Source organism: Pelodiscus sinensis, chromosome 2, assembly GCF_052426305.1.
Source record: "Pelodiscus sinensis isolate ZL-2025 chromosome 2, ASM5242630v1, whole genome shotgun sequence".
NCBI lineage: Eukaryota > Metazoa > Chordata > Testudines > Trionychidae > Pelodiscus > Pelodiscus sinensis.
Window position 1 is genome coordinate 225634463 of NC_143053.1, and position 24270 is coordinate 225658732.

General features: G+C 46.7%; 2 protein-coding genes across 4 annotated transcripts in view; both read left to right on the forward strand.

Annotated features, from left to right (window-relative positions):
* The window catches only part of SPAG6 (sperm associated antigen 6), a 98254-nt gene that overhangs the window by 62860 nt on the left and 11124 nt on the right, over positions 1-24270 (forward strand). For 2 of the 3 annotated variants that reach the window (XM_006119524.5, XM_075922508.2), the window contains exons 8-9: positions 4926-5117; positions 6142-6258. In XM_006119524.5, coding sequence (XP_006119586.2) covers positions 4926-5117; positions 6142-6258 — 309 coding nt within the window. Of the gene's footprint in view, positions 1-4925; positions 5118-6141; positions 6259-17779; positions 18173-24270 lie in introns of those variants that run through there. The other variant, XM_006119525.5, reaches the window with a different exon arrangement.
* On the forward strand, positions 11394-12486 carry LOC149525437 (uncharacterized; the record flags this gene model as incomplete). The annotated part of the gene is made up of 1 exon (XM_089775910.1): positions 11394-12486. A coding segment is annotated over one exon (1092 nt), but the record flags the coding sequence as incomplete, so codon positions are not given.

Below are 24270 nucleotides of genomic sequence, written 5' to 3' on the forward strand. Positions count from 1 at the left end.
GCCGTCCCCGAAGGCCAGGGAGCCCAAGCGCCTCAACCTTATGGGGCGTAAAGTATATGCCACTGGTGGGGTGCAATTCTGCATCGCAAATCAGCAAGCGATGCTGAGCTGCTTCGCAGACAATACACGGCAGGCAATGGACAAGTTTAAAGACAAACTTCCCCCAGAGGGGGCTATGATCATGGTGGTCAGAACCATAGCCCACATGGCGCTTCAGGCCTCCCTGGACGCGGTTGACTCTGCAGCCCCCGCCATGGCTTCAGGGATAGTTATGCGCCGTGTGCCTTGCTCCAGGTTTCTGGGATACCTGCTGATGTCCAGAATACAATACAGGACCTGACCTTCGACGGCAAGTCATTGTTCTCGGAGCATACCGACTCTAGGCTCCATACGCTGAAGGACACTAGGTCGACTCCTTCGCTCTTTGGGGATCCACACGCCGGTCCCTCAGCAACATCAGCTCCCCTACAGACAACAGGGGAGAATGCAGTCCCAGGTCCCCCGTGGGGATTATGGGAGACACCGTCCTCATGCTCCCAGTGGGGGTATGGGGGCGGCTGCAGCCCCCTCCTTGACGAGGGCTCGTTGTCGCCGCCTGAGAGGAGACAACTCCCTTGGGGTTGGACAGGGCCCCTCTCAACAATCCAAACACCTGTTTTGATGGATCCCTAGAGAGTTGCGTACCAGTCGCTTCCCCTGGCCCTCCGCAAAAGGGGGTGCACGTTTTTCCATACCTAGACGACTGGCTCATTCGTGGCCGATCCTACGGACAAGTGGAGGCCCGTGTATCCCTTACAAGGGCTCTCTTTGAGAAATTAGGCCTCATGCTCAACGATGAAAAGTCGTCGCTGACCCCCTGTCAGCAACTGGAATTTGTGGGGGCCCTCTTGGACGCCAGGGTGGCACGAGCCTTCCTCCCCAGGAACAGATTTGTGACTATAGTAGAGCTGGTCTCCGAGTTAACCCGGTTCCCCATGACAACCGCCCAAGCTTGCTCGAGGCTGCTGGGGCACATGGCAGCACGTACGTCTGTGGTGCACCACGCGCGCATGAGACGCAGGCCTGGCTAGCGAAGGTGTTTGATCAGTCCAGGGGTCTCTGGGACGTTAGTCCTGGACGCTTCCAACCTAGGTTGGGGAGCGCACCTAGGGCAGCACAGGACCCAGGGCTTGTGGTCTACCGCAGAGCGGGCTCTGCATATAAATGTCCGGGAGCTCAGGGCAGTCAGGAGAGCCTGCGAGGCATTCCTGCTGAGACTGTCACGCCTCTCGGTCCTGGTACGTCTGGACAACACGGCGGCTGTTTTTTATATCAACAAACAAGAGGGAGCCCAGTCGTCTCCCGTCTGCCGTGAGGCTTTGCTGCTCTGGGACCTTTGCATAAGGCACGGTATACACTTGCAGGCGGTGTACCTGCTGGGGTGCAAAAACTTTTTGTTGGTCGATGCATTGAGCAGGTCCTTCAGAGCCCATGAATAGTCCCTGAAGGATACAGCCCTACATCAGATTTTCCTCAGGTGGGGTTGTCCCCTAGTAGACCTGTTTGCGTCGGCACACAACAGGAAGTGCCAGAGTTACTGCTCTCTACTGGGGCTGGGGGAGCACTCCAGAGGTGATGCCATGACCGTGCCTTGGCCAGCTGGCATCCTATATGCATTTCCACCGTTTCACCTAATTCCCAGGGTTCTGACCAGGGTCAAGATCTTTAGGTCATTCTGATAGCCCTGCGGTGGCCCAGGCAATTCTGGTTTCCTATCCTGGTGGACATGCTGTGCGTGGAGCCTATAACGCTCCCCCCAGATCAGGATCTCCTGACCCAGCCCTGGGACAGGGGACAGCTGGTTCACCCGAATCTCAGCTCTCTCCACCTGACAGCCTGGTTTATCCGTGGCTGACACAACCAGAAAGGAAATGTTCCCAGGAGGTGCAGATGGTCCTCCTAGGTAGCAGGAAGACATCCACCAGGCGATCCTATGCAGCCAAGTGGTGGCGTTTTACGCACTAGGGGTCCAGAAGGTAGGTACACCCGTCCTGTGCGCCTGTCCCGTCCATTCTGGACTACCTGTTCGAACTCAGGTCCAGTGGGCTCTCTACCTCCTCTGTGAAGTACATGTAGCCTCACTCTCCGCCTTCCATGTTGGATCAGCAGGAGTCTCTCTGGACTCTGACCCTGTGGTCAAAAGGTTCCTCAAAGGTTTAGATAAGTTGTTCCCCTCGGTTAGACCCCCACTCGGTTAGACCCCCTTAACCTTGTACTGTCGAGGCTTGTGTCTTCCCCCTTTGAACCACTGGCCATGCGTTCCTTCAAGCACCTTTCTATGAAGGTTGCGTTCATTGTAGCCATTACCTCCGCTCACAAGGTCTCCGAACTGAGGGCGCTAACTGTTAACCCACCCTACCTCGTGTTCTCAGAGAATAATGTGAGACTCCGTCCTCAACCTGCTTTTCTCCTCAAGGTAGTGTCACTGTTCCATCTGTCCCAAGAAATTTACCTCCCGGTTTTCTTTCCAAAGCCCCATGCCTCACCTAAAGAGCAAGTGCTCCATTCCCTAGATGCTAGGCATGCGCGAGCATTTTACATTGATAGGACAAAACCCTTTCGTAAATCCATGCAGTTGTTTATTGCTTTCGCCGACAGAATGAAAGGGCTCCCTATTTCAACCCAGAGGTTGTCCAATTGGGTCGTGGGGTGTTTCAGGGAGTGTTACGACTTGGCCTAGAAAGTTCCGCCCTGGGTTACAACACATTCCACCAGGGCGCAGGCGTCCTCTGTAGCCTTTGGAGTGCAGATTCCGATTACCGAAATCTGCAGGGCAGCCATGTGGTCATCAGCACACACCTTTACAATGCACTATGCGCTGACACAGCAGGCCAGGGAGGACGCAGGGTTGGGTTCTGCGGTCCCCAGGTCTGTGTTGTGACTGTGTTTGTTTCTGTACCACATTGCATCTTTCGATCAGTTCTCTGTGTTCTGTTAGTTGAATAAATATGTTCTCTGTTGTTCAACTATCATTTGCTTGTCTTTCTGGGTGCTCCGACCCCTCTTCCGTAAAGTGGGGTTAGCTTGGAAGTCACCTTACTCAAATGGACATGAGCAACCACTCAAAGAAGAAAAGAACGGTTACTTACCTGTAACTGTTGTTCTTCGAGATGTGTTGCTCATGTCCATTCGATTCCCCCCCTACTTCCCCTTCGTTGGAGTGTCCAGCAAGAAGGAACTGAGGAGGGGGAGTGCCGTCAGGGGTACTTATGCTCCGCTATAGCGGTGCCGCTTCAGGGGGTGACCTGCCGGCGCTATAGGTACCTCTTGGGTAAACGCTCCGGAGAGACGGTGAATGCAGCGCACATGCCTTATTCGAATGGACATGAATGGACATCTCGAAGAACAACAGCTACAGGTATGTAACCGTTCTTTTACTTAAACACTTAAAGTTAAATACATGCAGTATAAGTTAGGATCATGGCCCTGGTTTTCAGTTATGTACTTACAGATAACTATTATGGAAATAGTAAAACTACACTAAAAATAGTATTAAATTTCAAACTTGGTAGTAGCAGTACACTTACTCTGGATAAAACACATCCATTCTTTTCAATAATACGTCCATACAGTTGAATATAATTTTATATTAAATTATTCAACACAAGAATTATAATTTATGTGTGCCTTTATTAAATAAACAACTTAACCATAGTACATTTTAAAAAACATGTATACTTTAGATACAAGATTTCATACCAAGTGATAAGAGTGCATTTTCTGTAATATTATTCAAAGTAGTCACAAAAATGGGATTTTATTCTTTAGTCTGGAAAAGTAAGGTCCTTAACAGGTTTCTGCTTTTGTGCAATATTGGTATGGATTGGTTTACTAGAAAAAAGCATGTGTTGAAATGAAAAATTATGCTGAGTTGCGTTTGCACATACATTGAAAAGAAAATGTGTGACTTTCTATAGCCTGTTTCTGTTAAAATGAATATTTGTGGCCACATTATAATCCTTTTTGGAAACAAGAATTTATGATAATATATCCTTTACTAAATCAATATAACTGTACTGCTGCTACTGTAATACATTTATAAGAAAAATCATGATGCTTACACAAAATCTTGGTCCCTGAAATGCACTGCATAGTTTGATTCAGCTATTCACATGATACTTTAGGTTTAATAAGGTTGATGTTTGTAGATTTTACAGTTTTAAATGAATCTGATAGTAGTGTGGAGGGGAGGGAATTACCACATATTCAACAGGCAATAAGAAGGTTTAATATTTGTTAAATATAGTTGTTTCTACCATAACATTTTGATGTGTGTTAAAGCATGTGGATAGTTAAATAATTATTATGAATTCTCAAAATACATAATTTTAGTTATAAACTGGGCATGATTAAGGGAACAATATAACTGATGAAGGTCCCAACTCATGTGAGCATAGGTGAATGTCTCCCTGTGTAAGAATGTGTTTGTCGTTCTTAGATTAATTGTGTCTAATGCAAAAGAGAAAAAACAATAGGAAATATTCCTATTAATAAAAAAATATAACATCAATAAAGAAATACTTAAGAGCTTGGAATATCAATGTCTGATAAAAATGGCATGTTTGCTTTCAGCTGCAGCCTGAATTGCGGCATCTGCTCTTTGAATCCTTTAGAATAGCTGACGTGTTCATTAAAACTGCCCTCAAACTCAGAGAAACTAGCAGATTTAATATTCTTTGTCCAGTTAGACTTGTACTGTATAGATTTAAAAAAAATTCTTTCTGGCCATGTAGTTGATTTGAAAAATGAGCCCCATCCTATGTTTGTCTACAGTTTATTTAAGACAGAAAAATAGAACAAGAGAAATAAGCTTTTCCTAATAATGTTTCAGAGTCTAGTCCTGCCCTAGATTCATAATGTTTGTGTTTTTTTAATGAATACTACAGGGGGTTCCACAGCTGTCTATCTGCTTGTCAGAGGAACGAGAAGATCATATTAAGGCAGCCACTGCTTGGGCTTTGGGGCAGATTGGAAGACATACTCCAGAACATGCACGTGCTGTTGCTGTAACAAATGTTTTACCAGTGCTACTTTCCCTGTATATGGAAACAGAAAGCTCAGAAGATCTTCAAGTAAAAGTAGGTGCAGGGTCTGAAATAATATGCATAATTAGCAGATTTAAGTCCCTCAGAATTACAGTGTTAATTGTTATTCAGTACTATCATTGCTACAAGTCAGGGAGTGATGTCTAATGGTATATTTTTATTTTTTGTGCACATAACCCTTACAGTTTTATATGTGCTAACAATTAGAAATGTGCTTGCATTTTTGCTGGCTTGCAAAAAACCTCTTGGGTAAAGAGTTGTCCATATTTAACATCATCTTTGCACATTTATGGGGGGCAATTACTGTCTGCCTATTAGTCTTTGTTGAACTAGATTTTTGTGTGATATTACAGAAAATAATGTTATAATATAATATATGATATATATCTTACCACATCAGGTCTTGTAATTTTGAAGGCAACTAGAGAATGATCTGCCCCAAATCTGTTGAATAAGAAAATTCCACCTTTACATAGCTAATTTCAGAGTGTTAAGGCCAATGATCACAAGAAAAAAAAAGTCATCTGTTCTCTGAACCTGCAGTCCTAACAATTAAGTAATTATTTTGTGTACTTTCTCTGGTTTAGGACCCACACCCTGATGTACATTCACTTTCCTCTGCTGACATGGTAGTTCAAGGTGCTGCTCTAGACTAGCAGGATCTCCTAATAAATGACTGCTCAATTTCAATCTTTTAAAAGCATGTTTTTAATTACGTTCTAGCATGATACAGTAATTTAATTTATATTTACTTAGGGATCCTGCTCCCTTTCCCATTGTGCTCAGAGAAAAATTGCCATGACTTTGATTAGATAATTTAATAGGAATATGAGCCACTGAATGTTTGTTTTTCAGTTTGATAAGATGAGCTGAAATTGATTTTTATTAAAATAATTGATACATTGTGTAGACTTGATTCCGACAAATGCCCCTTTGAAATAATTCCCACCAAAGAAACAAACTGATCAGACTTCAAAGCCCAGAAATATGGAACATAAATTCACCTTGTTGTTTCATTGGTGTCTTATTATAGACATTTTGTTTTGCATTTCAATAGACTAAAAAGGCTTTAAAGAACATCCTGCAGAAATGCACATACCTGCCAGCACTTGAACCCTTGCTGCATGATGCGCCTCCCAATATTTTGAAACATGTAGTTGGGCAGTTCAGTAAGGTAAGAAATAGTTGTTTGGTGAATGATATATTAACCATCTATCATATAGACCACATGTTTACAATATTATTGTAGTTCTGTTGGTCCCACAATATTAATGAGACCGGAGGGACAAGGTAAGATTTTTTTCTTCTTTGAGTGATGTTCCTGTGGGTGCTCTCCATTGTTGGTATTGGGCTTGTTCCAGCACCGCAGATTGGAGATTTTTCCAGCAGTATTTGGTCAGGTCGCACATGCGCAGTTGCAGGCACAAGCCATTCGCATCATTGGAGTTTGCACACGTGGCCCGACTCCCTTTAGTTTTCTTCTTACCATCCTCAGTCATAGATGGAGTCAGAATCTCTCCTCCCTTTAGAGTTCCTGTAGATAGAAATTTACTTCATAGTTATTTGAAAGTTCTGTTGTTACTGTTGTTCTCTAGTTACTGTTGTCTTTAGTTGCATTGTTATTGTTTAAAAAAAAAGGGTTATTTTTATGGACAAATAGTGATGATTTGGGTGTGCTGGTGCTGATGACTAGATCGCATTCAATCTGACCACCATCACTCAGAGAGGTGGCTCATTCACCTTGATCACCCATTCTCTCACATTTCAGTGATTATGAGGAGGACCTTCGCAGTGTATTCTACTCCTAGCACTGCTCTCCAGATAGACCAGACACGCCTCATCAACGACACTGATCACGATATTCCCAACATGGTACCCGGAATGGTCCTATTATTCACATTACCCATCAAGGTGGTCTCCAAATAGACACTGAGCACCACTTAGCGCTCCATGCCACCATCAACTCCCTCTTCAGATTGGGGCCACCTTCCCGCTCCCACAGCCCTCCTCCTCCAATGGAAGATCTGGAAACTGAAGGACAGATTATGGATGATGGCGACCCTAACCAACTGGGAACCTCTCTGGGGGTATGTCTACACTACCCTCCTAGTTCGAACTAGGAGGGTAATGTATGCATACCGCACTTGCTAATGAAGCCCGGGATTTGAATTTCCCGGGCTTCATTAGCATAAGCGGGGAGCCGCCATTTTTAAATCCCCGCTGCTTCGAACCCCGTGTAGCGCGGCTACACGGGGCTCGAACTAGGTAGTTCGGACTAGGGTGCCTATTCTGAACTACCGGTACACCTCGTTTCACGAGGAGTAACGGTAGTTTGGTATAGGAACCTAGTCCGAACTACCTAGTTCGAGCCCCGTGTAGCCGCGCTACACGGGGTTCGAAGCAGCGGGGATTTAAAAATGGCCGCTCCCCACTTATGCTAATGAAGCCCGGGAAATTCAAATCCCGGGCTTCATTAGCAAGTGCGGTATGCATACATTACCCCGCTAGTTCGAACTAGCGGGGTAGTGTAGACATACCCTGGTGGATAAGTTATCTTCCTCACCGGATGAGGCCATCATCCCAGATGATTCATCCCCAATCGATGACTTAAAACAGTTCCAGGAGCTCTTCAAGAGGGTTGTTCCTAGCCAAGAAGTCACTCTATCTGAAGTGCAAGGAAAACATCACAGGCTTCTCAAAAACTTACAACCATCCACAAAGACCAAGATTGCACTCCCAATTGATGAAGCCATCATGGAGGAGGAGGAGGAGGTCTGGCAAATACCAGCCTCAGCTCCTCCCACCAATAAGTGTTCAGACAGAAAATATTTTGTTGCATCAAAGGGGATGGACTTTTTATTTCTCCGCCCACAACCCCATCTCTGGTTGTGGATGCCGCAAACCTAAGATCCAAAAACCCCATGTACAAAACATCCAATCACAATAAGCATCTCAACTTATTCTGCAGGAAAATGTATTAGTCGTCCCCACTACAGCTTTGGATAGTGAATTACACTGCATTACTGGCCAACCATGACTTTGATAATTATGCCAAACTGATGAATTTGATATAACATCTACCAGATGATGAGAGACCTATACAGTAGAGTCCCAATTATCTGACCTAAACAGCACCGACAAGTGGTCGGATTATCAAAACTGTCGGATGATAGGGACTCTACTGTAGCCGGAGCCGCTTAGTCTCCATCCCTGCCTGTCCCTGGCCCCTTCCCTCCCTGCAGCTCCCGGGGGAAGGGGCCATTCTCCCGGCCCGCACCCTGGAGCTGCTGATGTCACTCCTGCCGGTGCCGCTTCATCCCCTCCCTGCAGCTTCGTTTCCTCCCTGCAGCTCCCGGGGCATGGGCTGGGAGAATGGCCCCACTCGCTGCCCCGTCACTTTCCTGGAGCCGCTGATGCCTGTCGCTCCTGGGGACAAAGCGGCGCCGGCAGGAGCAGCATTAGCGGCTCCAGGAGAGCGATGGGGGCAGCGAGCGGGGCCATTCTCCCAGCCTGTGCCCCGGGAGCTGCAGGGAGGAAATGAAGCTGCAGGGAGGGGATGAAGCGGCGCTGGCAGGAGTGACATCAGCAGCTCCAGGGTGCGGGCCGGGAGAATGGCCCCACTCGCTGCCCCATCACTCTCCTGGAGCTGCTGATGCTGCTCCTGCCGGAACCATTTTGTCCCCAGGAGCTGCAGGCATCAGCAGCTCCAGGAGAGCAACAGGGTAGTGAGCAGGGCCATTTTCCCTGCTCGCGCCCTGGAGCTGCTGATGCCGCTCCTGCCAGCGCCGCTTCATCCCCTACCTGCAGCTCTTGGGGTGCGGGCCAGGAGAATGGCCCCACTCGCTGCCCCATCGCTCTCCTGGAGCCACTGATGCATGCAGCTCCTGGGTGACAAAGCGGTGCTGACAGGAGCGGCATCAGCGGCTCCAGGGCACGGGCAGGGAGAATGGCCCCGCTCGTTGCCCTGTTGCTCTCCTGGAGCCACTCCTGCCGGCGCCGCTTCGTCCCCGAGAGCTGCAGGCATCAGCGGCTCCAGGAGAGCGACAGGACAGCGAGCGGGGCTGTTCTCCCGGCCTGTGCTTTATCTGATCCTGCAGCTCCTGGGGACGAAGCGGCACCCAAGAGAGCGACCGGGCAGTGAGCAGGGCCATTCTCCCGGCCCGCGCCCTGGAGCCACTGATGCCGCTCCTGCCAGCACCGCTTTGTCCCCGGGAGCTGCAGGTTCGGATAAAGCAGAACATCGGATTACTGAAGGTTGGATAATCCAGACTCTACTGTACTCAAGTCCATAGTCCAAGAAGGGTACACAACACCCCCACTTGATGGCATTTGATGCTGCTGATACTGCCTGCACTCCCAAGAGCACACTCTACATGGGCTGTAGCTATGTCAACTGCCTTTCTGAAGGGAGTCCTGCTGAAGAATATTTGCACGGTGGCTACATATTCATCCAGTCTCACCTTCATGAGACAATATGCAATACCATCACAGACTGACACAATTTTCTGTGCGGCAAATGCAGTCCTTTCTTCCGCACATATCACATGAGCCAAAGCCCACCTTCCATATTAAGGCTACTGCATATAGTCACCAACAGTGGAGCACCCACGGGGACATCACTCAAAGAAGAAAGGGAAGTTCTTCTTTGAGTGGCCCCGTGGGTGCTCCACTCTAGGTGTCGGGTCCCGTCCCGGCGCCGCGGCTCGGAGAATTTTCATAGCCGTGTCCCGCCAGCCCGCGCATGCACGCTCCTTCAAAGTGCCGTTCGCGCCTTTGATCAGCCGCGCGCAGGCTGGCAACCGCCAGTTCCTCTCAACCGCCTCAGGTCGCGGTCGGAGCTCCCTGTGTTGTAAGATCTATGTTTCTCATTAGCATTATTAGTTCGTTTTCTCAGTGTAAATAGTTACTTTTAGGGTTAGTCGTGTTCCTGTTCTACAGTTCTATTGTTAAAAAAAAAAAAAAAGGTTTCTCTTCAGACCAACTCCGTTAGCGCTACGGCCAAGCGCTAAAGAAAGCTGAAATTGACTAACAGCAAAAAGACAGAGATTGCTTGGGTCGGCATCCAGCCACCCTCTTCGGCTCCTAGCAATCCCCCGGTTTTAAGAAATGTTCAGTTTGCCGTGAAGCTATGCTGGCAGCTGATGGCCATGACGCTTGCATAAGGTGCCTCGGTGAATCGCACGTTCCCCAAAAGTGCACCCATTGTTGCAAGCTTACGTCCAGAGCCCGCAGAGAGCGGGAATTAAAGCTCCGGATGATGTCGTTTGACAAGGCACTGCAGCCTGATCAGATACCCTCTTCAGCCTCAGCAAAAACTTCTGATTCTAAGAGGAGAGCGACTTCTCCCAGACCGGTGACTTCAAAGAGGGCAAAGCCGTCCCCAGCTCGCTCCCTCCCTCCGGCAGCCTCAAGGGCTTCGGCAGCCCCCAAATTGACCCCCGGGGGGTCCCGCTCCTCTACTGACCCCGGTGATAGGGGATCGCAAACACCGAGGGCTCGGGCTGCTTCAGTGCCGGCATCGGCGGCACCGGCTTCAGCTTTGCCAGCTGGCGGTGCAGCGCTAACGCTGAAACTGACAAGCCAACCGGTGCCGGGTTCAGAGGCATCAACGTCAGCGGTGCGGGCTCCAGCGGCACCGCTTGTGACGGCACCGGCGTTGGCGGCACCGGACCTAGCCATGCACATTCCTGACATGGCGCCACCGGCAAATTTAATGACGTCGGCACCGAGCACTCAATCGGCACCGACAGCAGAGCAGCTACAGCTGATCTCCCCAGCACCGCTCTGCTTTCACTCTGTGCAGAGCTCCCCAGTTGCCATGGAAACTGACAGTGCCTCAATACCTAGGAAAGCTCTATCAAAGACTCATGGGAGGGACAGATCTGCCTCCCAGTTTTTTCACCAGGACCATCTCCATCACCACCAAGGCATGCACGGTATCGAGACTATAGTGTCTCTCCGATCCATGTCGCATACAGGCGGCGTGATTATAGAGACACAGTATATCTAGAAGCACAACGATCTCGTTCACGATCTCGTTCGCCGGGTCCGTCATCTAGATATGGGTCCTCTAGATGTTCTCCACGCCGCGTCTATTACATTCAACACAGTAGTGCACGTTCGCGCGTCATTCTTCTCCGTCACGTTCTGAGCGCTACTACGGGCACTACTATCGCTCGTGCGATGGCGGTACCCACCGTGAACATATATTATCTTCACATAGGGGATCATCATGCAACTGCCGATCACCAATCACACAATACTTACCTCAACAACCACAACAGTTAAACTCACCTCCTCCATCGACAAACCAATCTGTCCAACAGGATCAGTCTGAGCTGGAAGAAGGGCAGCTGTCTGACAGACCCCAAGCCAGAAACCTCTCCAGCGGACTGTGCATCTTCCTCACCAGATGAGGCAGTCTGTCCAGGTGAATTGTCTCCACCGGATGATCTAAAACAATTCCAAGACCTGTTTAAACGAGTAGCAGGCACGCAGGAAATACAGCTGGCAGATGTTCCGGTGAAGACACACCGTCTCTTAAAGAACCTCCGTCCACAGCAGCGTGCAAGGATCGCCTTACCAATTGACGAAGCGATCATGGAAGTGGCGGACGAGATATGGCAAACGCCAACTTCAGTTACTCCTACCAGTAAAAAGACCAACAAGAAATACTTTGTGCCGGCAAAGGGGCTAGATTTTCTATTCCATCACCCTCAGCCCAATTCGTTAGTGGTTGACGCAGCACAGCGAAGGACCAAAGCACCACAGTACAAAAATGCGCTCCCTGATAAAGACAATAAAAAGTTGGATATATTTGGTAGGAAGGTCTATTCTTCAGCCACGCTTCTATTACGTATTGCAAACTACTCGGCTCATTTATCAAACCACAATTTTGATAATTATTCAAAGCTAGCGGAATTATTACATCGTCTTCCTGACACTAAGAAACCTCTACTAAAAGCGATAGTACAGGAAGGATACGCAGCATGTAGCACTGCATTGCAGATTGCAATGGATGTGGCCGACACAGCAGCGTGGGCCACGGCTACAGGTATCGCAATGAGGAGATCATCATGGCTTTCGTCTGCGGGAGCACCAAAGGAGCTGCAAAGTAAAGTTGAAGATCTCCCCTTTGATAAGCTTAAGCTTTTCGTAGCAAATACTGACGAAGTCCTCCATTCGGGCAAGGATTCTCGTGCCACCCTACGTACACTGGGGATGTACACGCCCAATTTTAAGCGTAGGCGCTATTATCCTTATCAGAGAAGGTACGATTTTAATTTTCCCAGGCAACAGACACACATGTCGGATAATCAGGGTCGTAGGCAACGTCCTCAGAGGAAACGGCCCCAACAAAATCGTTCAGTCAATCAATCTTCAACCAAACAGCAGATTTGACTTCCCCGTCGAGGTTGCAAGCACGCTTTCCTTGATTAATGCAGAAAACGAAACTCCTCATCTCTTCCACCATCGAATGAAAACATATCACCACCAGTGGTCCAACATCACCACAGACAGATGGGTACTAGAAGTGGTAAAGTACGGCCTCTCAATTCCTTTTCTCTCCATTTCCCCCTCCCACCCCACCCACCCCGTCCCTTTTCAGGGACCCTTCTCACGAGCAACTGCTGAAACAAGAAGTTCTTCGCTTACTCGCAATCGGGGCAATAGAGAGAGTACCCAAACAATTTTGGGGAAAAGGCTTTTATTCCCGATATTTTCTCACTCCGAAGAAATCGGGAGGCTGGAGACCCATCTTAGACCTTCGAAGGTTAAACCACCACCTTCGAAAATGCCGATTCAAGATGGTGACCTTATCAACTATCATTCCGTCGTTGAACAAGGGAGTTTGGCTTGCAGTCCTCGACCTGCAGGATGCTTATTTCCATGTTGCTATTTACGTGGCTCACAGACGTTTTCTTCAATTCCAATTAGGGAACGAACATTTTCAGTACCGGGTTCTACCATTCGGATTGGCGTGCGCCCCCCGTAGTGGCGGCTCATTTACGCAGGACGGGTGTGACAATATTCCCTTATTTGGACGACTGTCTAATCAGTGGCTCAACATATGTGGAGGCATGTCATATGGTGCAGACAGTGTCCAGTGAGTTTGCATCCCTGGGCCTCCTCATAAATGTAAAAAAAGTCATTATTAATTCCGTGCCAAGACCTGGTTTTTATAGGTGCACGGCTCGACTCAACCGTGGCATGGGCGTACCTACCATTGGAGCGTTTTGTGGCGATTCAAGACCTTGTACATACTGTCACGCATGCTCCAACAATTCCTACACGCGTCTGTTTGCAACTGATGGGCCACATGGCGGCCTCCACCGTAGTCGTACAAAACGCAAGGTTACATTTTCGTTGCCTCCAGCATTGGTTGGCCATGGTTTACAGTCCGGCAAAAGACAGTATCCACAGACCGTTGGTGGTACCCCAACATGTTCGAGAGTCTATTCAGTGGTGGGCCAAACCGGGCAATCTCCTCACGGGCATCCCATTTCATCGTCCGCAGCCTACAAGGCAGATAACTACAGATGCTTCCCTCACGGGCTGGGGGGGGCACATGGACAACCTGACGATTCAGGGTTGCTGGTCAACTCAAGAAATGATATTACACATCAACATACTCGAGTTGCGGGTGGTACAACATGCTTGCAAGCATTTTCAGTCCAACATACGGGATACAACTACCAGAATCATGACGGACAACATGGCAACTATGTTTTATGTCAACAGGCAGGGAGGCACCCGATCTCGTTCTCTATGTGCGGAGGCTGTCCGGTTATGGAATTGGTGTATTCACAACAACACCATCCTAGTAGCATCCTACCTTCCGGGTACCGACAACTTAGTAGTGGACTCACTCAGCAGACGTTTTCCCCACGACCACGAGTGGGAACTCTGCACAGAGGTTTTAAGCCATATATTTGTGCGGTGGGGGTTTCCGACAATAGACTTGTTTGCCACAGAAAACAACAGGAAATGCCCCACCTATTGTTCAAGAGCGGGAATAGGACGTCAGTCATTAGGAGACGCCTTCCTTCTCCACTGGGGACGGATGCTGTTGTATGCTTTTCCCCCAGTCGTTCTAATACCCAAGATTCTCGAGAAAATCAGCATAGATGGGGCTATAGTAATTCTTATAGCCCCAGTGTGGGCTCGTCAACCTTGGTTCTCAATGCTCCATCAGATGTCGGTAAGAGCACCGTACCCCCTACCTCTCCTTCCAAATCTCTTGACCCAGGACAACGGATCTCTGCGCCATCCGAAACCCGAGATTCTACACCTCACAGCATGGATGCTCATTGGTTTAGCAGTTTCGAACAACGTTGTTCCCAGCAGGTCAAGAAGGTGTTGATACATAGCAGGAAAGATTCTACACGAGCTACTTATATAGCTAAGTGGTCCAGATTCCAGGCATGGTATGCGGTTAACAACCTGGACCCCTATTCCACACCTTTACCTCGTATATTGGACTACATTTTGCAACTCCAGGATAATGGACTGGCCATAGCTTCCCTACGGGTGCATTTGGCAGCGATTAATGCCTTTCATCACATGGACGACTCCTTCTCTATATTCGCACACCCTACTACGAAAAGATTCCTAAAGGGGCTCGCGAACCTCAACCCACCCCGCAGACCCCCTTCACCCTCGTGGAATCTGGATTTAGTATTGGAATTCTATCTCATCCTCCCTTTGAGCCTCTAGCCACTATTCCGTTACACATACTTACCACCAAGCTTTTGTTTCTCCTAGCCCTTACTTCAGTTCGTAGGGTCAGTGAGATAGCAGCGTTCATGGCTTCATCTCCCTATACCGTTTTTTCTAAAGACTCAGTCACTTTGAGAGCTCACCCAGCGTTTATTCCAAAGGCGTCATCTGAGCTTCACATTAATGAACCAGTGGTTCTACCGTGCTTCTTTCCTAAACCCCATGCCTCAGTGCAAGAAACAATATGGCATACGCTGGATGTAAGAAGAGCCTTGGCATTCTACATTGATAGAACGCGAGACTTTAGGAAAACGGACCGTTTAATAGTGTCATTGGCAAACCGTTCTAGAGGCCAACCATTGACCTCCCAACGTATTTCGAGACTTATCGTTTCATGCATATCTATGTGCCATTCTATACGAGGGAAACCTCTGCCAAACCCTCCAAAGGCCCACTCCACCAGAGCGGTTTCCACTACTACGGCCTTCCTGAAGGGAGTCCCATTCCGGGACATTTGCAGGGCAGTGACATGGTCCTCTAATGTCACTTTTATGAGACATTATGCTATAGTTGACCAGTTTTCTTCGGACTCTTCGGTAGCTACAGCAGTACTTAGTCGTGATCATAAAGCCTAATTTCAGAGCGCTCTGGACTCTTTTTAGGTACTGCTCCGGAGTCACCTAGAGTGGAGCACCCACGGGGCCACTCGAAGAAGAAAAAGAAGTTACTCACCCTGTGAAGTAACGATTGTTCTTCGAGATGTGCCCCGTGGGTGCTCCACGACCCGCCCTTCCTCCCCGCTCCGGTTTTCTTTCTTCTCTCTTTCAGATGAGCGGATGAGAGGAACTGGCTGTTGCCAGCCTGCGCGTGGCTGATCAAAGGCGCAAACGGCACTTTGAAGGAGCGTGCATGCGCGGGCTGGCAGGACACGGCTATGAAAATTCTCCGAGCCGCGGCGCCGGGACGGGACCCGACACCTAGAATGGAGCACCCACGGGGCACATCTCGAAGAACAATCGTTACTTCACAGGGTGAGTAACTTCTTTTTACTCACCTTGTGCAGTATTGACAGTTCTTCGAGATGTGTGTCCCTGTGGGGTGCTCCATGATCCACCCTTCCTCCTCTTCTCTTCAGATCCATTCACTGCAACTCAGCGTACAAGAAAACTGAGGGGAGTTGGGCCTCATGCGCGAACTCCAATGGTGCAAATAACTCATGCCTGCAACTGCATATGCATGGCCCGACCAGATACTGCTGGAAAAATCTCCAATCTGCCGCACTGGGACGAGCCTGACACCAACAGTGGAGCACCCATGGGGACACGCATCTTGAAGAACCATTGTTACTGCAGGACAATGTAGCACTTAACAAGAATTTGAACTATCTCACCCATTACCAAGACAGTTTCCCCAATTATCACCTGTAATACCATTAACTCACAAACATCCCACTCTCCCTACCTTTAATATCATCAATTCACAGACACTTACCTTCCTTCCTCCCCTTCCCCCCCCCCCCCGCATCCCCCTTCTGTTCTGCAATGTGATTTGTCCTTTTCATATTTGTTCATTTTTTTAATTGTATCCTTTGGTATATATGGTTGTGACTACTTTCTTCCACTATTTGATCTGAGGAAGTGGGTCTGGCCCACAAAAGCTCATCATCTAATAAACCATCTTGTTAGTCTTTAAAGTGCTACATTGTCCTGCATTTTGCTTCAACTACCCCAGACTAACACGGCTACATTTCTATCACTATTGTTACTGCACAAGGTGAGTAACTTCCCTTTATTTGACCAACTTCTATAGGCAAAAGAGACAAACTTTTGAGCTCAACAGAGCTCTGTCTTTCACCACAACAATTGGTCCACTTGTATCTCCAGTTTAGACAGCATGCCAGCCAATATTCCTGAAATATTCCTAAATTTAGTGTGTGCAGGGCGTTTAGGAGATAGGGAGGACCTCAGTCTCTCAATTCCTTTGTTAACCTAAGTTTCTGTATGGTATCGACCAGTTCTATCAGAAGATGGGCAGATACTGCTGTCTCTGGAGCTGTCAGCAATAATCCTGGGTGGAGAGAAACCATTCACTCATAAACGAGATACTGTTTTCCTCCTCTGCCATAGTTGAAAACTACCCCTTATGCAGAGTACCCCACTAGGTCAGGGCATAGCTTAAGTCCCATGGAAGCCATGTCTTAGTTCTAGTGCAAGCTCTCCTCACAGGGGAGAAGTGAATCAATTCTTTGAAAAATTGCTTTAAAATAAAAGCTTCTCCAATTCTGAGTTTTATCTTTCAACTCCAGTTCTGAACAAGGTAGAAGAATCCTAAATTATTATCCAAGCTCTTTAAAATATGCATTTGTCTCTATTATTTAAGTAACAGATTTGAGCAAAAATAAAATGAAAAAATAAAAATTAATTTAATTAAAATATTGTATTTAAACTGTGAATACTTGTGATGGATTTTAGATATTTTGAGTTTCTGCCATGGCGAGCAGCTGTTAAGGATTCCTATTCCACAACAGTCCTTTCTTCTTTCAAATGCCAGTATAGCACAATTCTTTAGCAGCGAGTGCCTGATTGCCTTGCTGAGGTGTTATTTACTGGAATTGCCCAAATAAAACAATCTGATATTATCTAGTGCTACCTACCACAGGTTTGGAAATGCTGCTGTTTATACATCTGGCTATATCAATAGGATTGTAAATTTGTAGTGCCATGTTGCTTATGTATGTTGACCACTGGAGCTGCCCAGGAAACCATTTTCCTATCCTCCAAATTTTTTTGAGATATTGAAAAATTTTCCTCTTTCAACATTGACTTTTCAAGCCAATCTCAAAAAATGTTTGTGAACTGGAAATCTGGAAAACAAAATCTTGGTTCAGCTAATTTGAAACATACATTTTGATGTTTGACCCTTTGAAATGTTGATATTATTATTTGAGTGCTGTCTATGTGGATATTCCATTTCAGGTTTTGTTCGTGGTCTGGTGCTGTTGATTAGAGATTTTCAATATCAGTGTTTGGACAGGACATGCATGTACGGAAGCAATCTCATGGCACCGAGCGTTGTCTAGTGCATGCCTGGCCTGACACTTTCAGTTCCTTCTCAACCATCTTCAGCTGAAAACAGAACTCAGAGCAGTGCATCAGTTTTATGCCCTGTAGGTAGAGAAAAAATAAAAATATTAGTTAGTTGTAATTCATATTAGCTTAGCTGATAGCTGTTTTTTTTAAAGATTAATTTTTCCATTCATTGCTCCTTTCAGAGCACTCTCTGAAACATGTCTTTAAAAGATGGAACTCCTGCCAGGAAGCAATGCCAAAACCTTACAGAAACTCTGTGAGAGATGTCTTGGTGACTTGTATATACCCAAAAAATGTGTCATACAATACAAGGCAGGTGGTTACAAATGGAAAAACATGTCCATATTAACTTATTGGGACTGAGAGTGGTATGGAATTCTTGACTCTCATTTCCTTCCTCTTATAAGGAATGAGACAGTACAGGTGATGACAGACAGTATCACATACATATTCTGTATCAACTAGCAAGGGGAAGTATGATCCCACTGCTTATATAGCAAGACCATAAAACTGTGCAACCAGTGTATTCATCATCACATCAACATCATAGCCTTTTACCCCCCTCCCTCAGATTTCAAAATACCATAGCAGACACTCTAAGTAGATGGTTATCACAGGAAGGCAAATGGAAAATGAATCCCTCAGTCTTACAACATATATTCCAACGATGGGAGTTCCCCACCTATTCATTGCATCTCAGAATCACAGATGTTCACTATTCTGTTTGAGAGCCAGATTAGGACCTCGATCCTTAGGGAATGCTTTTCTCGTTACCTGGGACACAGCATTCCTATATGCAATCCCACTAATCCCCAGGGTTCTATGAAATATATGGGATGACAGTGCCAAAATCTTACTGATAGCCCCAGCATGGCCCATACAGACCTGTTACCCTTACTTGATGCGCATGACAGATTGTGCCCCACAGACTCTCCCATTGAGATCAAATCTCCTCTCTCAAGTCAATGGTCCAATCATCCATCTGAAGCTGGAGAAACTCCATCTGAAAATGTGGCTTCATCTGAAAATGTAGTATTCTTCCAGCAATACTAATTAACCTGTTTGGAACATGTCAAACATGTTATTGAACAGCAGACATATATCTGTGCTCAATACATACCTACATAAATGGAAAATGATTCTCTGTATGGAGTCAAAACAAACAAATCACTCTCAGTACTACTGTTGCCAATGCTAAAATATCCCTTAGAACTAAAGAACTCAGGAGCGTCCTGAAGTTCTATTAAAGCACATCTTAGGATGACCACTGCTTTTCATTATAAAATCAATAGATTCTTGGTAGTTGAACACCCAGCCAGCAAGCAGCTTCTGACTGATGTACAGAATCTCTGCCCAGAAGTATACCAACTCACACCACTTGGGATCTAAACCTAATTCTCAAAGGCTTTACTAGATCATCCTTTGAGCCACTGGTCACTTATTCCTTGCAAGACGTCTGGATGAAGGTGGTATTGTTGGTGACTTATCTTTTCTCATCTTTTTGATGAGTGAGTGAGATAAGTGCATTAATGTCTAATCCACCACATACTATCTTCTTTAAAGGAAAGATCATGTTGTTACCTCACCCAAAGTTCTTTCTAAAAATAGCTTCAATTTTCCATATCAACCTATACACCTCCTTACATTTTACCCCAAACCACACAGAAGCACACAGAGGGCAGTGTTATATACTCTAGATCAGTAGTCTCCAACTTTTTTACACCCAAGATCACTTTTTAAATGTCAAAACAAGCCAAGATCTACCGCCCCATCCTTCCCCTAAGACCACACCCCTTCCTTGAAACCCCGCCCTCTCTATTCTTCTCCTCTCCATCACTTGCTATCCCCTGCCCTTATACACTTTACACTGCTGCTTTTTTTTCAATTCTTCTGTAGGAAGAGGGTTTTCCAATATTTGGCCTGTCTAGACTGGACCAAATGTCAGAAAAATCCCTTCTTTTGGAAGCCCTCGTATTCCTTGTGGAACGAGGATTACAGGGATTACCGAAAGAGCATGTTTGCTCTTCCACTAAAAAAGGGAGAAGAACAAATGCGTCCCTGGACACGGAAGAGTTTTTCCGGGATATCTCTGGAATCCTGGAAAAACTCCTGGGCTGTGTCTACACTGCACCCCTTTTCCAGAAAAGGGATGCAGATGAGACAAGTCGGAATTGCAAATGAAGCGGGGGATTTAAATATCTCCCTCTTCATTTGTATAAACATGGCTGCCGCTTTTTTCCGGCTCGGGGCTTTGCCAGAGAAAAGCGCCAGTCTAGACGGGATCTTTCGGAAAATAAAGCCTTTTCCGAAAGGTCCCTTATTCCTGATTTTAAGAAGAATAAGGGACCTTTCGGAAAAGGGTTTATTTTCCGAAAGATCCCGTCTAGACTGGTGCTTTTCTCCGGCAAAGCCCCGAGCCGGAAAAAAGCGGCAGCCATGTTTATACAAATGAAGCGAGGGATATTTAAATCCCCCGCTTCATTTGTAATTCCGACTTGTTTCATCTGCATCCCTTTTCCGGAGAAGGGGTGCAGTGTAGACACAGCCCTGCAGTCTAGCCATAACCTCACTGGGTTGAGACAGAGTATGTGGGCTCTGGTGTGGGAAGAGGGATATGGGTGTGGGAAGGGGTGAGTGGTGTAAACTCTGGGAGGACATTTGGATGCAGGAGGAGGTGGAGAAGAGGACACTGGCTCAGGGAGTGTTGGAGTCAGATGGAGGGTTGGGGTACTAAGTAAGCCATAGGCTTGTGGATGTGAGGGTGCAGGAATTTGAGTTGGGGTATGTCAGGGGTTCAGGACAGGGGATTCCACTGCATGATAGGCGCAGATCTAGGGTCTGGGGTGTGTGTGCAGGAGTGTTATGATGCTGCAGCCAGATGGGTGCTTGGCTCCAATTGGGGGCTTGTTGGCCAGGCTTCATTTTTAAATAAAATACTATGTCAAACACAAAAAGTTTCTGCACTGTCTTTATTTATGAGAAGGGCAGGGAACCTGTTTTGAATCAGGGTTACTGACCCACAGAAAAGTCACTTTGGGCCACACAAGTGAGATGCAATAACTCCTCCAACCCCCCCCCCCCCAAGTCTCACTAATGTGGCCCCAACTGTGCTCGTGGGAGCAGGGGACATGGTACTGGGGAAGGGTGCTAGTGGTTTCTGGGGCAGGGGACAGGGTGCCAGGGTGGGGACAGGGTGCCAGTGGGAGAGGGGAGAGGAGACAGGGTGTTGGGGGGGCAGGGGACAGTGTGCCAGTGGGGACAGGGTACCAGTGGGGACAGGAGTCTGCACAGGGTGTTGCTGGGGTCAGGTGGCAGGGAGTCCCCCGCACCCGCTTCCTGCTGGGACTCCTCTGGGGTCAACTCCCCCTCCTCCCTGCAGAGGAGGGAAAGCCCCGGCACGCACCTCCTCCAGGGACAGCTACCTCCTGCCGAGGAGGGAAAGCCCTGGCGCGTACCTCCTATAAGACTAGCCTCCTCCCTCCACAAGTTCCCGGCATACCACAGACCTGGGGGAGGGGAGCAGCCAGCACACTTCCGGACTTCTGTCCACCCCGCAGGAAGCCGGTGCTACCTCCATTGTTGCTGGAGGTAGGTGGTGGGGGGAAATTGGACTGGTGGGGGGCCCGAACGTCTCACAATTGACTGGTCGAGCCCTCGCGATCAACCAGTTGATCACGATCGACGGGTTGGTGACCACGGTTCTAGATATTTGACCAGTGATAACATTTTACCTGAATAAAACAAAATCTTTCTGCAAATACCCAAGACTCTTTGTCTCGACAATAGAATTATTCAAGGGCTCTGCTATATCTACTCAGAAATTTCTAAGTGGATCTCGAGCTGCATCCAATTATGTTATCAAACAGATAAGACAGAGCCACCAATGGGGACCAGGTCCCATTCTGTTTGTGCCATGGCAGGGTCTATAGCATTTTTGAACAATGTACATATTTCAGAGATCTGGAGAGTTGCTTTATAGGCTGTAGAACATACATTAATTTACCACTAAGCACTTACACAAGACTCACAAGCTGATGCCATGCTGGATCTAATGGTTCTCTCCTCCACCATGCATGTAACTCCAAAGTGACTCCAATCTTAGTGGACATTTTTCTACAATCTCCTGAAGTGTAGCAACCACAGGGACAGCACTTGAAGAAGAAGGGAGGGTTACTCACTTGCTTCAATAACTGAGGTTCTTTGAGATGTATGTTCCTATGGGAGCACCGCTACCCACTTACTTCTCTTACTTTGGTATTTGATGCAAGGACTGTATGGATGAGAAGGAACTGAAGGGATTAGGCCATGCACGCTGGCTACGTCTACACTGGCACCCTTTTCCAGAAATGCTTAAAACGGAACAGTTTTTCCGTTATAAGTATTTCCGGAAAAGCGTGTCTACATTGGCAGGATGCTTTTCCGGAAAAGCACTTTTCCGGAAAAAAGCCCCGATTGTCATTTTCGCGATCGGGGCTTTTTTGCGGAAAAAACTACTGTGCTGTCTACACTGGCCCTTTTCCGGAACAGTTTTTCCGGAAAAGGACTTTTGCCCGAACGGGAGCAGCATAGTTTTTCCGGAAAAACACTGACAATTTTACAGTAGATCATCATTGCTTTTCCGGAAAAGCAAGCGGCCAGTGTAGACAGCTCGCAGCTTATTCCGGAAAAGCGGCTGCTTTTCCGGAATAAGTGGCCCAGTGTAGACACAGCTGCATTGTGTGACACTCCAATGGCACGGTAAGACAGCTACTATGCATGCATGTCCCAACCAAACACTACTACCAACATTTTGCTCAGGGGCACCAGAACTCACCAACACCTGAAGAACCTCAGTTATTGCACAAGGTGAACAACCCTTATTTTTTAATTGTAATTAACTTACATTTCAAAAGGAAAAGCAGTTACAACCTGGAAAAATGGATTTTTCATTTTAAAATGTTAAAGTATTGTGACAGTTTTGAAATTTAGTTTTTCAAGTAGAAAGAATTGTTGAAAATGATTCTTCCCTTTGAATGGTTTCAACAAATCAGCTTTTTCTGATTAAAAAAATTGTCAGAAAATCCCCAACCAGCTTCGATGACTACAGAGAATAATGCAGGGAGCTCATAGTAGCCAGTTGTCCATTGTATGGATTCCTGCTCTGTTTAATATTGTAAATGGCTTGGACAGTTTGTTGGTTGACATATTGGTTCTTTGTGTTTCTCTTCCCCTACTGCATTAAACCAACTATGTTTGGGTGGTTTTTTGTATAATGAATACAAAATATAATATGAAATTCTTTACAGTTTCTCTTACACTATAACTCCAGAATTCTTTGTCCTTGGACATTAGGAAAATTGCTTCCGTCAGTTTACTTACAACCAAGTAAAAGCATTATTGTCTAAACTACATTTCACTATGGGGAAGCTGTGGCCATTTAAGCAATGCATCACTATACTGCCTCAAAATTGAGGCAGGGACTATTCCTCTTTGAAAAACACAGTCCCTCCCTAAGATCTTTCTTGCTGAAAGGGGCAGGGTGCATCCTGATCCCCCAGCCAGCTCTAGGAGCCTGTATGGAGGGAGTAAGGGGTGTGATTTCCCCACTTGTTAATACATTTTAAGTAGTTTGTGCACTGGATGCAGCAATCCCACAGTAAAGGGATTGTAATTGTTCCTGGCCCTTCCATGGAGTGGTACTGGGGCGAAAGCTCCTTCCTTCCTTCCTTTTCCCCCTCTACCTGCATGAGGACCAGCATAGTGTAATGTTAATCTCTCTGTGGATGTTTTATATGGCACAAAAGGAACTACAAACATGAAGTTTGGCTGATTAAATTGTTAGCTCACCTACATCATGGAGAACACGTCTCATTCCTTTTCCCCATGCTTTTAGCATAGTTGCTCTTTTTCCCCTAATTTAAAACTTGGTTTGCCCAGCCAACATGAATGGGGCTGGATCAATATATGTGCTTTTGCCCATGCAGAGTTTAACTTTTGTTATGTGCACCAATATGGAGGTGATTTGTACAGAAAAAGTCATTCTGCTCATGGAGAGGATGTGGCAGAAGTGGGGTCAAGAGGTTGGGGTGAGGGCTCTAATTGGGGACTCCAGAGGTGCGTCTGCACTGCAGCCGTAACTCAAAAAAAGCTACACAATTTGAGCCTCACAAATTGTGTATCTTATTTTGACTCAATTTTGAAATAGCTTATTTTGAAATTTGGCACTGTCTACACAGAATTTATTTTGAAATAAATCGCTATTCTGAAATGTCCCTTTAACCCTTGTGGAATGAGGTTTACAGGGACGTAGGACTAGCAAGCCTGTTATATTTCAAAATAATGGGCATGCTCAAAATACATGGAATGGCTATTTTGGGATATCTCCAGTATCCCGAAAT